Source organism: Acyrthosiphon pisum, chromosome X, assembly GCF_005508785.2.
Source record: "Acyrthosiphon pisum isolate AL4f chromosome X, pea_aphid_22Mar2018_4r6ur, whole genome shotgun sequence".
Classification (NCBI taxonomy): Eukaryota; Metazoa; Arthropoda; class Insecta; order Hemiptera; family Aphididae; genus Acyrthosiphon; species Acyrthosiphon pisum.
This window is the reverse complement of record NC_042493.1, coordinates 7,566,507-7,584,146: the sequence shown is the minus strand read 5'-3', so window position 1 is coordinate 7,584,146 and position 17,640 is coordinate 7,566,507. Positions and strand designations below refer to the sequence as shown.

Sequence of the window (17,640 nt, the reverse complement as noted above, 5' to 3'; positions counted from 1 at the left end):
ATGACGCAATCTAATTATTAAGATTCGACCAATTTTGGGTTACCAAAGTCTCAAGTCTCAAGTTTAAATAATAAATCGCGGATGAACATTTTTGAAAAGCGTCCGTCGTGGCTGTAGTTTCGAATACGGGTCGTCGTCGTTAAGAGAATCACGCGCCTATGTTATTATTATTTTTATTAATATAATTTATTATTATCGTACCGACGAAACTGATTGTTTCCTGTGTATATTACGAAGGGACGAGCGTTTAAATGTGTCAATCAAGCGCGTCAGCTGCAGCTGTGGTGTCGGCGTCATCGTCCTAGGGGTTTGAGCAGATGAGAGTGCCCGTGCGACATTATACAAAACACGATTCAATATTATTATTATTATTATTAATTAAATAGCGACGCTTAAATCCTCCACCTCGCTATCTCTTGATTATTTTATACGCAAACCGTGAGCTTCAGACTCATCTTATTAAATCATCTCGCGTTATTAAAATATGTTTTAATATTATTGCAGTTTTAGACGGAATCGTCTTGCGGTAGCGATGCCGAAGTAATTATAATAATATGTATTTCGTGCTGTTTTATGCATGACTTTTGTCCTATTTAATATTTTAGTACCTGCCTGGCCACCTATTACACAACCATGTTCTAATGGTGAAATAATAATGTCATTATTGGTTAGGTTAAGTTATGCTGCGTTCAATAATACGCGTATTTTCGGCCGACGAACGCAGAGACTAATATTGATTTTTGTAAAACATTTGCAGAAGGGCCGCAACGCCAAAAATGATCGACACTCGAAGCTCGAAATCGGCATCTAAATCCTTTTACGACAACGGTATGCATTGTGTATAAATAATGTTATATGTTACAATGTGATATCACTGGCGTTTAATTTTTAATGTCACATTGTTTTCGAAAACGAGTTTTTTACTGCATAACATTATGAATTTATGATCTTATACGGTATTATTTTGCTATTAAAAAAAGCACTATATATTTTTAATCGGCACTTTTTGATGACACGAAATTACAACGAACTTACTGAAATAATCGTTTTTCTATTGATATAATTTTATTTTTAGGTTCGAATTAAATGATGTGGGAACGTCAGGAAATCGGTTTCACGGCAGCACGGCGGAAGTCGTGACTCGTGTGAGGAGGTCAAGTCAAGTATACATAATATCAATATAGGTAACACAAAATGATAATAATATTATACTAAGGCACTACGAATTATGATTATAAGCTATGCATAAAACGCATGGTGACTTCTGAATATTATTATACACTTGGCCCGGTGCATTAGCGACGATGCAATCGACAGAAAACAATATTTTGATTCGAAATACTTCCTGCGCCGACACGCAATACGTGTCCATAAATTTATTATTACAGCTGCTGGCGTCGCGACTCGTACCTCTATACAATTGTACAAGATTTGCATATTATACTCGAGGGTCGTGTTTAGAATTTTTGCGCTCGCGAAAAAAAAAATAATATTATGAATTGTGCTGCCTCTATAGATTTATCATTGTAAAACATTCGACTACATTCGTATTTTGTTCACATTAATTGATGAGTAGAAGTTTTTTCAAACTTCTTATAGTTTTCGTTTTAGCGACTATCAAAACCTATCAAAACCTATAATTTTACAAAAACAATATTTTTACAATATATATCTATAATATGACATAATATAAAGCCGTACAATTTGTTTGTACGTAAAGGGAAATCCTTGTAACTACTGAACCGATTCTGAAAATTCTTTAGAAAGCTATATCATTCCTGATTAACATTATTAATAGAAAATCGCGGAATTTAACCACTAAATGAATATTGTTTTAGTTAACAAAAAGCAAATATTTTATTGTTTCTTTATAGGTTTGCCATTGGTTACAGAAAAAAAATAAATTTATTACGAATGTGAAGCCGTTGCAAACGGCTATTGATAAAATAAATAATTATATTATTATAAGTACTTATTTATCGGTTAAGTAGCGAAACAAATAGATGACAGCTAAGTGTTTGAGGGTCCCATTCCTAGTAGAAAGTGCTCTTCCGACGCGGCTGTTGAGCAGAAAGAACGACGATTGCAAATGTCGTCGAAGAAGTACAAGGACAGAAATCTTCACGATCGGCTTGTAAATATTATTAAGTTAAAGATACAAATGTTTGGTAGTTTTATTTCCGCATAAATTTTGACTTAATCGTAATGTATGTAACTTTTTTTTCAATGAAATTTATAAAATATATATTAAATTGGAATGCTTTATAATATTGTATTCATTATCACTGAGTTGAACAAATTAAAATTTAAAATATCTGATAACATTTTTACGGAAAACGTAAACGAATCTTGGAATTATTCATAAACTAATGCAATAGTACAAATGAATCTTATCACTATAATTAATTTTATTAGATGCAAGAGTTCAAAATTATATCTTTTATTGTTAGAAACCGTTTACTTAACTGTTTTTTATAGTCACGTAATTAAAATAATAGCCATTTCGTTGTTATTCAACAACTTTTATTATTATATTATACTAGTTGAATGGAAAATATGAAGTTTTTCATCGATTAAAATATTAATGATAAAATATATTATTCTTATTTTTTATTTATTACAGAATACACATTTTAGACTCTAAAATTTAGAGTATTATTTAATAGTAATTAATATTTTTGTGCATACAATTTTTGTTTTTATAGCTGTTTTTTTCCATTTAGCATGTTATTTCTAGTAATATTATGAAAAAAAAGTGTTTCAAATTTTCAAACTGCAACCAAAGTGCAAACGTGCCACACTGAAAATGACTATGAAAAATTCTTTCTGAAAATGTACCGATTATTTCAAATATACCATTAATCGATACTTCGTACTATTAATCATGTATAAACGTATTTCAGAGTCCAAATAGTATACATTGATTGGTAGAAGAAGTAGGTAGGTAATAATATAGCAACAGTGCACCTCTGTAAATTCTATATATTATTTTATGAAGTTCATTATAAACCTACCTACTTCATAAACCTATGCTATAAATGGCAGATTATATTATGATGATACTATGATAGAATTTATTCAACGCCAAAATTGTTTTCAATGGTCAATTCAATTTAGATTTTAGATGCAAAATAACTATAGGTATAATTGATTTTTAATAGAACATCGTTTTAAAAATACCAATCTTAAAAACTAAATTGCTGGAAAACATAAAAAAACATAAATCATCGATTTTTTAAATCATGAGTTAAACATGCTCGGTTTATCGATAGTAACAAATAAAATACATAATATAAAACTTTTTCACGTTCGCAATCACATGAAAAGGTGCGATAGCCATTCGTGTTCTTATGTACACACATATTTTATTGTCCGCTTAAAGTAACTATATATTATATACACTTACCGAGGAGGGGTTTTTGTATTTGATGACTAATAAACACGTCGTCACACACACGCACTGATAGATTTGTACTTGAAGTCTTGAACCAACTAATAGCTCTTCGGTCCTATACAAATAACTAAGAACCCGATGGGTAAACACGCGTCTCGCCACTGACCACGGTCTGACTATAGAAGATGTCTACACATGGCGATATGGCACATACACACGCCAAAACTTATATCGGCGACAGACTCAGGATTTGCCCTCCCCTCTCGCATTTCGAATCACACGTCTATATAATAAACACACCGTTAAAAGCTTAGCGGAAAAACCTCCCATCTCCAACCACTCTGCTGTAGAAGTTTCCGACTACATAGCATTTTTTTCCCAGCCGACGATCGTACGGAATACGTATTTTATTCAGCATTCCTCGAGTTGCGACTTTGCACCCACTCACACACACTAACATAAGGATGTATACATATTATCGCATGCATTTGTGCGATAGCGGTGGCGGTGCAGGGCGCTGCACCGATAAAACGGCTAGTTTCAACGCTGCAAATAATGCCGCGGTGGCATTTGAATTAAAAATTCCTCCAGTATATCTTTTACTTTCTTCCTCTCTTTTTTTTTTTGTAAAACTCACTCACACACATACACACTCACATATGAATCCCTCCACAAAAAACCTATATTTTATACTTAACCTAACCAAAAATCTTGATGTACGCGCACATGGCATCCGCTCGTGTGTACACCGTTACCGACTCCGTTTCCCACACGGTCAAATACGTTTTATGATATTAATATTGCCACGGACCCACAGACATTTCCTGTAGGCACACGAAGCAGCCAAGGTTCACTATACCGACATCGCAGGGTAAGGGGTCACGAGTGCAGCGGTCTTTTACAGAACAATAATATATAATATGTAACGGTAACAAAACAGTAATGAGGAGCTATGAAATTATTACGAAAAGTTATAATTTATAGGTTAAATGTGTATTGATAACATATGTATATAGTTAACCGACGAACTGTAATAGTTGACTGGGTTATTACGTTGATGCATAATGAGTTTTTTTCAGTTTTTATAAAATCACACAGCTCGATCAAACGGCCGGATTTCTTAATAAATATTGAATTAAAAAATTCTTATAAAAAACAATGAGGATAAAAAAATATTTAAATATTATGTTCTTTTAGATTTACTGTGGTGTATTGAATAAATTACTTTTACACAACTCGCGATACTACGATATTTTGATTTGATTAGTGACTACGTTGCTCAACTGCTCAAGTGCTTAATGTCTACTGTTCGACTATTATATACTATTACTATTCACTCATAATATTAGTAATCCATTTAGTCTAGCAGTTGTTGTTATTATTAATAAATTATATATTATTTTATCAATTTGGAAAATCTGCCGATAATCGAAAAAATCGTTTCGTTTTATAATATCATCAATTCTCCCTCGCAGAAGTGTGGTTATTCATTAATTATCGACGACGACAATAGTGATATGACAGCGATGATTATTAGATAAGGCGCGCTATATACTATATTAAACTTACATTTACTCACAAGGTACTTATAGTAAGTTACGAGTGTAAAAAAAAAAATTGTAAAAACACGATTGAACAACTTGCATTTATTTGTCCTTTGTAATTAATTATAAACGATGTTTCGTTTCGCGAACTTTGCGAGCAAAATGACTCACCGAAAATGTCTGAAATATAATGGAACGGTAATCGAATAATAATAGGAATAATAGTAATAATAATACGATTGATCAGGGTATCGGACAGCCGCGGCAGTGTATGAACCTATACCTGCAAAGATTTATCGTCGATGTTTTATTTTTATTTTTAGTTAATGGTCTCGAAAACGAGGGTATGTCAAGCGGACGCAGAACGAAAAACCGATTATTATTGTAAGACACGAGTACGAGAAAATTATCGATTTTTATATACATTGTTGCTAAAGTTTCGCGGAGATTGTTTCCAACAAACTTTAATTAAACTCTTCACGACTAGAGCGAATGTTTGAAATTATATGTGTTTTTGTTAACTTTCATAGTGACTAATTTATATTTAAATTCGCCTCCAAGCAAAGCATATAATTATACCGAGGTATATGGTCGAAATTATGTGCATTAACACGATTATAATATAATATAATATACCGGAAATAAGTCGTAATAATATATAGAAATGACAGTGTCGTAGGTGCATTAGTTGTACACTTAAAGCGTGAACAAAAATGGTGTAATACTGCGTCGCTATAACCGCATTATAGGTATATATACCTTTATACCTGTGGTTTAGATTCATGATGAATTTGAGCATGTGTGAGGATAATGCGGTGGACGTTTCGTTTATACAATAATGTGCTCCTGTTTGCAGATCATGTTCAATTATTTACGTTGCAGATTTACCCGACAATTTGATAAATATGCATGCAACACTCATTAAAATTCATCGTCGTGGGGAAACAGCCACGAGAAAAAAAAATTATCAGAACAAATCGAGGGTTGAACGGTGGCGGCAGCGGCGGCGACGACCGGATATGCCGTGTAATATAGTTATAATATTATAATACCAAAGTGTGCATGCTAAAACCAGACCAAGTATATGTATTGCGTAAGGTAGCGACTATGTACATGGTATATAATATACTAAACACAACGAGCCAATGCATAATACATACGACGACGGTGAAATATGGCGAAGCGGTAGACGGGTATATTATATACATTTTGTATAATGGGCGGCTGCACTGCAGAATGAGATTCAGATTTTAGGTTTGTTATCGGATTCCCTAAGTGAATAACTTACAATTATTTATTATTTGCTTTGAGAATTTTTTCAAACGGTAAATAAGTATTATAGGCGCACACTTGAGATATTGTAAAAATAAAGATCAAATTATTATTGATACTACGCATCTTGGATACAAAATATTATACTATAAAAAAGACGTTATTATTATTGTTATTATATTATATTAGCATTGTTCAAAAGATTTCATATCATTTGCGAACGGCGAATCCCTATAGTATATTAGTAGTAATATTGTTTTTTATTTTTATATAAATTATAATATATTAACGTTAATGTATGGATGGCCGACGGTGTAGAAATATTATAATACCTTTAATGCCAAAAAAAAAAAATATTTTGAATAAAACAATTCACAAAGGGTTCTCGATGCGAGGCGAATGCTCGGAAAATATCACTCTAAACACACTCTAAAAGATATCGACATAAAGCACAAAAATATCATTTGTATAATATAATATTATACGTGTGCGTATCCCAGTGAAATATGATGTTGATAAATCAATATGACATTGGGAGGTGGTATAGGTACTTTAGGGAATTGGTGTGGTGCAACTTGTACGCATCGTCAATTTAGTCCCCGCGGAGGAAATTCACACTCAAAGCAAATATAATAATATAATCGTAAACCGAGTTTCGTTAATAGTTTTGGACATTCGATTCTTCTACGACAAGAGAGTCGCGTGGTAGTTTACTTAATTTAATGTTTGACTTTCGACTGTGAACACCAACAACGTACCATTGCTACCATTGCACATATTAACAGGACACAGTACACGTTCAGCCAGTGAAATGGCGTCGAATGCGTATCGGATTAATCTCAAAAAACTCTCATCGGAAAATGCATACATAAATCTGCAATAATGATATACCTCGATAATACAATACCGAGTGGAAAAGCATGTCGCCAAACGCGATGAGTTTCACGGAGTAATTCAATTAGACTTGTGTGTTCGGTTGTTTAATACCTAATTATTATCATAATCACCGTCCTACGATATCGGAGCTCGTAGTATAGTATATAAGTAAGCTTTTAAGTATACCTACGCTATCCTCGCTCTCTTCTGTTCATTAAATACTTTCATTTGTGTTTTGCGTGTTTGACTTTTCGAAAATCGTACTTAAAACGCATAAATACGTCCAATATTATAGGTACGTATTGATACCGCACAAGAAATGCAATAACAACCCTGTAAACCGAACAAACTGATTGAATTAATAATCCTTCATGATCGTCACCGCTCATTTGAAATTTGATTTCTCGAAATATTTTCAAATGCTTACATAATATTTTCATCAAATAGTTTATTTATTTTCAAAACTGCACGAAAAAATAATTGCGTTTTTAAATATTGTTTAAAACAACTTGTGTGGCTTTTACGTTATTGAACATCGAATCGTATGAATAACCGAACAATTATATAGATAACAGTATAATACGTTTGTAATATATTGTCAATTAAACTGTGTACACTATCATAAAACTGATAATAAAAATAATAATTTAGAAGAAATATTAGAGATTATAATTATAATAATATGATGATGAGTCACGTTTATTATAATTTATAATGGTAATACAAAATATTATTTGAATTTATTAGTAGGTATGTATTTTATGTAGAGTGTCCTGCTTTATTATGATAGTCGGAGATAAAAATAATAGTAATACATAAGTTCAAACTATTGTATGAATAAATAATGGTTTAAAAAAACCATTAAAAAATACGCCATTCAGATAAACATATGTAAAATAACAAATATATTAAAACAACTATTTTTAATTTCAATTTATATTTATAGACATTGACAATATTTTCAAAATATTTTCAAAGTAAAAAACAGTTCTCGGTTAACGGAATAAAACATCAATAGGTACAAATAATCGCAACATATTATTTAAAAAAATACTAAACGTCTAATAGTTCATATATTTATATATTTCTACCTTTTTTTTTAGGACAAATAAACAAAGAAATTGTACCAAAACTTAAAAAAATAACATTACTGTGCAACGGTGTTTAAAATATTTTACCTAATTAATGAAGTTAACTAAAATTGTACTGTAGGAATTAAAGCGTTTTAGTTGACTTGATAGATGATGGTTTTTCTTTCAATTTTAAAATTTATTAGCCGGGTTTTTTTTTTTAATACGTTTTAACAAAATACAAAATGTGTTGGGCATTTAACGATTAAACTGAATTGTATATTTTATTATGGTTGATACTGTCGTGAGATTTATGGTATAAAATTACCGCAGTTGATCAATAATGAAACCCGCGATTGCGGCGCACAGTTTAGTTATATTGAATTAAAATATTTATAATTCAATAAAAAAAATAATAAGCAACCGCGTTTAATAACGATTAATTGCTTCTGTTATTCGGGCGCGGAGGATGTTGGCCGGAAAAACGTCGTTACTCGTTTTAATTTAAATACCCAGCTATACATATATTTAATAATATATTATAATAGAGAGCCGGGAGTATTTGTTTAACACTCGAATCGCGCGGTATAGATGTACATTTTTTTTTCTTTCCGTTAACAGAGGTTCTGTAAATTACTGGCAAAAATACACGGCGTGAATTTATTACGAGAGACGGGGGAAAATTATGGCCTCGGCGTGTGAAAAGTCAGGGCAACATGTCAAGTGCACTTTTACCGCACGTACAGTCCAAGTGCCCCCCCCCCCCCCCACCAATCCGCTCGGCGAGCGCATCGACGGGCGGACGGGGACAGCCGCACTTGTACGTATACGTCGAGTTTCCTGTGGCCATCGTCTATACCTATCCATATATACGCACGTATAATAATAATAATAATAATAATAATAATAATAATAATAATAATAATAATAATAATAATAATAGTAATAGTAATAATGATAATATAATAATAGAACAGGGGATCGACTCATCGACTTCCTACGCGGCCTTCCTACTTCCTACACACTTGTCAACGACTAAAACATAACACGTACCTATCGACGTGAAGTTTTATTATTATTGTTTTTTATTATTATTTTATTCTTTTTTTTACGACCCGGGCGAGTCCCCCGCGACCGTACTTTATCGCTCCCGGATTGAATAATAAAAATAATAAAAACGGCCACGGACCAGGCTGTAAAAAAAAATGTTTAAGTGCGCGTACTATATTATGAATATGCTAAGAAAAAAAATCACGACCTTTATTGAAACAATTTTATGTTTTGGGGGAACGGAAGCTTTTATTGCCACGTTTCCGAAGCCGATTGAAGAAACAATATAATAAGGGCCACTTAATGTTTTTTTTTACTCGAATATATAATCTATATAGGTATATTCGGTTCAAAAGATTCAAACCGTGCCGTTTGATATTATTAGTACGATCCATTGAGAGTTAAATTTTACTTTCGCGCGTAAATGCCCCGTTTAAGTACGGTAAATCGTTGAAAATAAACGTAATTGTATGAATTTATTAAATCTTATCGTTATAATATAAACACTGAAAATTACCGTGTGAAATATATTTTTATTTTAAGTTTAAAATAAATATCAAAAACAAAATATTATACTAGCATGGATTCTCATAGGTATTATTTTAATTATCAAAAAGAAAATAGGAATCTGGAAAGAAACTAATGTACATTTTCCATTAAAAAAATACGCGAAAATTGTTTTCATACTATTGTTGAAGTATAACATGAAAGGAAATACAATTCATGCAAAACATGATTATCTTAATGGTAGTTCTTTTATAATTATAAAACATAATATCAATTATTAATGATTAATAAAATTAGTTGGTATTAATAAAATAATTATTGAGGGTAGAATACGCTGTAATAGGCTGTAATAGGTGGGTAAATTAGTTATCACGGGTACGACGAATTTTATATGATACAATGTGCTAAAATATTTTTTTTAGTCTTAAACCTTTTGAGAACGTTTCAAGCAAAAAAACTCTTACAAGTTCATACCCATACAAGTATAATACAATGTGGGTATTATTAATGCTTGTTTGATCATCGTACGCGTGTGTAAATCACGAATTGTACAGCAGTGTTGTAAAGAATATTTGTTAAAAAAGTCTAGTCTTAAATAATATATAAAAAAATAAAAAAATAATTGGTACCGATTTTAATAACGACATGAATGCTCACAATAATTGCCATAAATATGATTAAAATTTTAAATAGTACCTAATATTAAAAATAAAAAAATACGGTTTGTACGTGCTAATGAAAAAATTAACGTTGGTAATAATTATTGTCTGAATAGTTTTTAGTCGCGTTACAATAAAATTTTCAGCTGAAATAAAGCATAATAATAATAATAATAATAATAATAATAATAATAAAAAAGTGTTAAAATAAAAAAATTATCAGATATATTATAATATAATACTATTTATATAAAAAATATTACTAAATGTTATTATTACGATAAAAATAAAACAGTATTCGAAAACTTTTACTCGAATTTTTTTATTCAAATACTTTACAACACTGGTTCAAGAAGAATACGACTATATAGTGTAATCATTATTTCGACGTGAAATTTAAAAAAATTAAAACATACTTACGCGGACGACTTTGAAAACGCAGTCCCGGGTCGGAAGTCGGAGCCGGGGCCGGAGAGAGAGAGACAGAGGTTGAAACTGTCGTCGTCGTCGTCGTCTTCATCGTGTTCGTCAATGTAGCTGGAGTCCGAGAGTGAGCGTTCGCCGCGCCGGCATCAGCTTTTTATAAGGCGCGCGACGGCACCCCCCGAGCACCGCCGTTCGGGGTGGATTCTGCGCGCGTCCCCGTTTCTATGACGACAACCGTCAGCTAAATACTAAATGAGCTAACGGCGTGTAATTGAATTGCGCCGGCTCCTCCCCTCCACCGGACGCCACAACCCCCTCACAACTCCTTCGAACGTCTCACCCTCTCGTCGTCACAACCCTCCATCCCTCTGCTCCATCCCGAGGTATCCCTACCTCGCGCTAGCCGCCTCGACTACAACACTACCGCCGTGACTTGTATATACACGCGCGCACACGTACTCGGGGTATGTATATGGGATATTTATATATAGGTATATATATAATATATTATATATACACCCCTAAGTACGTATGTGTATGCGCGTTTTCTTTCCCCTGTGTATTTTCGCAAAATCTCTTTTTCACCGCCACCTCTCGCACTTCCCCCTCCCCTCCACCTTTCTACATAACATTGTATATACTGCAGGTGGTACCTACCCTTAGCCTCTTCCACCATGTCAGCGGCAGCGCTCAGAGTCTTACGGGTAGTTTTTATTTATTTTTTAACCTAAGTCGTCCACACGACTATCATTCGTGGCGTGACTTCAAATTTTTCGGGTCCGAGAGCAGAACTATCATGCAGTACAACACGGACATACATTTATCAAGAGCGGTAAAGAGGGCCACGAGATATTACGCCCGTTGTTTAAAATGGAATATAAAAATATTTGTTGTAAGCTACTATTAAATTACTTTACACCACGTACGATTCATCGATGATATTATCGTCACTAATTATTACGAATGGGACGAAACACAATGTATTTTATAGGTGTCGAGTTTTGAAAACTTGAGTAAGTGGTAACGTATTTTTGGTAGGTACACTTGTCGTTTTCACGTATTTTTGGTACACTCGTCTTCTATATTTTTATTATAATATTATATAATATGCGCGATCACAGAATATTATGTGAAGAATAACACTGTACCTATTTTACGATGTTCGGATTGCATTTTTTTTTTCTTTTGATTGTTGCACACGAAATATCTGAGACAGGGCACTCATATTACGAAATATTATAATGACGGTTTGTAAATATTTTAAGGCGGCGGTAGTGTTATTCGCCGAATGTCGCCGAAAACGTGCTCGGTTCTCTACCGCTGTTAGTGGTTTTTCCGTAACTTGGCAGACAATTTTCTGGGAAGAAGTTTTAAAAATAACCTGTCCAAACAGTACCGACTGTGTTCGGTAGGTCTCCTTCTACTGATAATAATATAAAAAAAACTTCCACTTTGAACCTATATAATATGTTGTAAATCAAAGAATAATTTATGTCAGTTGATAATAATTTTATCGACCGTGACTGTTCTGGACATACTGCTGTAATTGCCGTATTATTTTTTTTTGAAAGGTCTCTAGTCGATTCTGAGAAAACCTTCAGACCCATTCCAGTAACTTACGCCAATGGTAACACGGCGTTTCAGATAGGCAAAACGACTACATTATCACCAAACGTTACGACCCTCTGACTGTAGTGAAGCCCCTGCTTTTGAATTTTGAATTTTTTTTTAAATTTGTAACCAGTCCTAAGTTTGTCCTACATCACACGTGAATAACTTTTTTGTCTATTGTTTTAGTGGGCAACTCACACCGTAAGCTCCTACTAATGGCTAAAAAAAATAATATATCAATGGATATTACTATATTACAAGATGAATTAATGAATCATTTAAAAAAAAAAAAATTATTATTATTATAATTTCATCCGTAAATACTATTCATCTCGACTGCAATGATTATAAAGTCTCGACGATTACAATGTTTTGGTTACAATAATATGAACGATTAACTATTATAATACAATTATAATTTAATATAGGAATAATTTAGTTACACGCGTTTGTGCACATAATAATATTTTACAATTGTGATAAGTCGTATGCAATTTAAATCATAAACAATGAAATCCCTTTCCACGAAGTGCCATACATTTTCAGACGCAATTCATATTATTAACAGTCAATAATATTATATACGTTCCATCATCATAACCTCATCAAATAATCGAAACAATATAATAAATACAAATCGAAACCACGTTTTAAATGCGATCTAAAAATTACATAGTTGGAGAAAAATAGAAAGCTCACAGAATTGAAATCTAATAAATAACCATAAATATACCTACCTTTTTCAACTATGTAAGTACTTTCAAGTAAGTACCTAATATAAACAAAATTCAAAGTATGATGATAGTGACTAAATTGTGGAAATTGTTTTTTAATCATGTCTTTAAACCGTCGTTGATGTAGCGAAAACAAATTTAAAAAAATGTTAAGTTTAAAATCCAGTATTATTACTATTTTTTTATTACCTAATGTACTTGGAAATGTGCGCAGACGACATGAGGGGAAAGCGGTAAATTTGTGCGCAAAGCGGTTGTAACTATAATATAATATATAATGGGTATATTATAAACGGATTGTGATTGTGGATTATATTAATGTGTTTATAATAATTAATGCTTTTGGTAAATGAAATGCATTTTGAACTGTTGATAGGAAGTAAATTATAGCGGGCTAAATATAGAATTTAAGTTTCAAACTAATTTGTATAAGATATAATTAATATATATGTAGACGAATATTGTCTCGTCTTTATAGTTAATTTTCTGTAATATGATTTATTCAAGAATTGTGCATGGCTATAAGTTGGAGGAATATCTAATAATAATATCTAATTAATCCTTTATAATATACGTCAATAATAAAGATAAAAATAATAATATTAATAGTCATAATAATTATAGTATTCATTACTTTATACATCATGTTGTATAATGTGTATAACAGGTTAATAATAAAATAATGATTTTTGAACAAGTAATTTGTTAAAAAAAAAACAATTCCATGTTCAAAGTTTCAAACGTTGCATTTTGTTTAAGTTCTATGTGTCATAATATATTATATTTGATATTTATTTTGCTCTATAATAAATTAAATTTAGTAATTAATTTATTTTACTGAATTTAAAAATTACCTAAGTACCTATAATTATTAATTAACGTATGTATTGTATTGTTTTTTTATATATATATTACCACACAGACGAGAAATCATCTACTAGGTAAACTTAAAATAAAAAGTTATCGAGATGAGGTATCTGATCTATTAAATTAGTTATAAAATGTAAACCAAAAACTCCAGTCCCTACATACATGGTTACTATATTATTGTTCATTAATCAGAATTATACACAGTATTACATTATCATTATCAAACGCTATCAATACAACTGTGAATCGATCCGTATTTTTTATTATTAACATTACTAATAATTAATTCATTTTTTTCATATATACTTGTATAATATGATAAGTATGATTTAATTATATCGAATATTCAAACGTAACTATAATAATGTTCATTTCAACTTTTCAAGTTGGTATGTATTAATTATTGTTACAGTAATAATGTAATATACACATAATATTATTATATTTACTAAATACTTTTTTGTTATAACTAGCTGCAAAATTATAATATTCAAACATTTAGGTTTTTAAAAAAAAAAATATTCTATTATAGCATTCTTATATTTTGTCGTTTATGACGCGTTAGAGAATTACTAAAACTGCGTCGGTAGACTTACTTTGTACTCGAAAATCACTATAGTAACTCTATTTGTGTGATACATTTCTTACGCTTGACTCTTTTTCCACGGCACTTACATTTCATTGTGTTATCTCATATAGAATGTTTTATGTTTTAGATTCTGAGGATAAGTGCGTTGAGGAATGATGTGTTTCAAAATAAAAATTGTATTTATTGAGTCCGCAGTGAACATATTTTATTTGCGTAGAAAGAGTTAAAAAAGGTTTTATATAACCCGTGCTATCGATTGGAAATTGAATGCCATAGTATTTTGGAATTATAAACACATTCCTCCTCGCTACGACGTTCCGAATCTAAAATTACAACATTTCCCGAGTACATTTGACTTGTACATTTTTATTGTAAATTGTTCACGGTTCCGTAAAAATAAAAATTCGTTAAAAAAAAAAAACTAGTCGGAGGACTACGCGTGTTCAGATTTTAAGTATTATAAGCATAATATTGAAATAACTTATAACTTATTTTATACAGAAATCTCGAGACGGAATTCGTTGGTTTTATAGTTTATTCGGACCTCTTTGTTTTTGCTGAAATGTATTTTTCGCTTAAACTTAAAAAAGCAGTTATTGTAAAAGCCTCACTGTTAAAATATTAATATAATTCGAATCATAAACATATACCAATTATTATTTAACCAGATTTTTTTAACGGTTCTTATTATTAATAAATAAAATTATATAATATTTTTCTAAAATATGTTTTTTTTTTAATTAATAATAATTAATGTCAATGTGTGCCGTGTGAGTATACAAGCATATTATAATCACGTCAATTATTTTAAATAATAGCGGCTTAATTATCTACACCTTTACCTACTAGGGGCTGGGTTTTGATTCAAAGCCCTTTTTTTGGAAGTCTAGGCCAATGCATTTCAAGTACATACTTAATTAGTTTTCTGTATCATATACTTAAAATGCGATAAATTTATTTTGCATTTTTATTTAGCGTTTTTAAGTAATCGTATTAACTTTTAGTGCATATTAAAATATTGTACCAGCTTGTTTTAATGTAAATAAGAAAATTAATAAACATTAAATCAAGAAATATTGTTTCATAATATTTGCTTTAATAGATTTTAGGTAGGTATTTTACATCCGTTAAATGTCATTAGCTTATATATTTGTGAATGCGATAACGTATTTATCTATTTACAGTAATGTTGTAGAGTCTTATACGAAAACATATAAAAACTACCTAATTGGTCAGCTTAAATTACATGTTGATCGCGTTTGTTTCGAAAATACTGTTTATTTATTGTACGTGTTTAAGTTCGGTATTTTGTTATTGTATTACTATTGTTAGTTTAGTTAAGATAAAGAAGTATTGATAATTCCGAAAGTTAAACAATCGATTTCCTCTCACTTATTATGTGCATGTTAAAAAAATAACGTGGATCATTTTTAAGGGCATTATTTCGATTGAAAATTAATTTTTAGACATTTTTGGTGATTCTTAAAGTAGAATTTTCTAATAGTTTTTAGGCTATTTAAATCTGGGGTATGCTAATTACTAATACGTTTTTATGATTAATATTATAAATAATAATTATTATGCTACTAATGTAATATAAAAATTCTACTACTATAATATAATCAACCTCAAATTAAATGTTTTTATCAAAAATATATTATATACACACATGGACCTCATGAGGAGTTATATCGTGTTAACTGACCTGATATTTAATATGAATATCATATATCGTTTAATGCTAAGTGCATCTATAATGCTCTTTTGGTGTCATAGAAATATTTGTGATATTATTTTAATATAATATTAAAAGGTTAGTTTTGGGTAAAAACTAGGGTGAACACTGGACACCGATCGTTTAAAAGTTTCAAACCATTTGATAAAGTTGCGGCGCGTTTGACTTACCGAAATATTAAATACTAACGCACGAATTTAACGGCGGTTTGGCTGTGTCACGTAAGTGCTCAATTATTTTAATTTATGATTGAATTTGCTGTTACGATTTGTGTACCGGTAATAAGTTCACAACGTTGTTATTGTTAATCTCATCTAAGACAAAACAAAGCGTGGGCAGTGTTGTGAATAGATAACTTAAAGAGTGGCTAGAAAAAAGATAAAAGATTAACTACAAAAATTCCTAAATAAAAAAATCGAAAATCATCTATATAAAAAAATGTAAAAGGGATACCGGTGATGTATTTATCTGCAAATGCGAACTATAAATAAATTATGTTTATGAGAAAAAAAATTTGCAGAGCACACTAAAAATGTTATTATTCAATTTGTAACCTTAGCTATAAAAAGGTGTGTAAGTGGATGTCGCTCTGCTGTACAGTAGGTTACAAGTGGGTCACTGTATAATGGATGGTATTAAATTTGAATTCAATGATATAATATCACTGTATAAAAAAAACGATTCTGAGTGGAGACGGTATGTCAGTCTAGGTATAAGACATATTATATACTTGTCTATGGTATTAAAAAAAAAATTGACCTATAATAAATTCCAAATTAATCATATTACAATATCCATTAGGTACGTATAACGCATTATACATCAAGAACAAACCGTGATACTATATATATAATAGTATACTTTAAAAGATTCAAGTACCCACGAATAATATTATACAATCATAACAAAATAACTAAAATAGTTATTCTAGGTTTTTTAATATGTAATCTCGACTAAATTTGAAATTAAAATGACTAAAAAAATAAAATGTGACTATGTATTTTTAATATTTTTCAACTGCTATTGTAACAGTATGTCAAGAGCCTTGTATTAAATTTTTACACGTTTTGGCCCAACATATAAAACTTTATTGATATTTATAGAAAAAAAAAACTAAAAAAATTGAAAACTGACGGTGTCCGTAAACAGCTCAAAAAGTGTCAAATTATTTTAAAAATTTTATAGTGTATAAAAAATGCTTATATAAATATTTCGTGAAATTTTCAAGTATCGACAGTCATTCGTTTTTTAATTACAACAAAATAAGAAAATCGTTACATGACAAATCAAGTGAATATCAAAT

General features: G+C 30.7%; 1 protein-coding gene across 2 annotated transcripts in view; it reads right to left on the bottom strand.

The window, feature by feature from the left end:
- Positions 1 to 10,915, bottom strand: part of LOC115033416 — a 36,493-nt gene extending 25,578 nt beyond the window's left edge. The window contains exon 1 of one of the 2 annotated variants that reach the window (XR_003838760.1): positions 10,789 to 10,915. Coding sequence is in view for 1 of the 2 variants with exons in the window: in XM_029485903.1 (XP_029341763.1) it covers positions 10,793 to 10,892 (100 nt within the window). In the remaining variant the exon portion in view is untranslated. The remainder of the gene's footprint in view (positions 1 to 10,788) is intronic. The other variant, XM_029485903.1, reaches the window with a different exon arrangement.
- Positions 10,916 to 17,640: the final 6,725 nt, after the last annotated feature.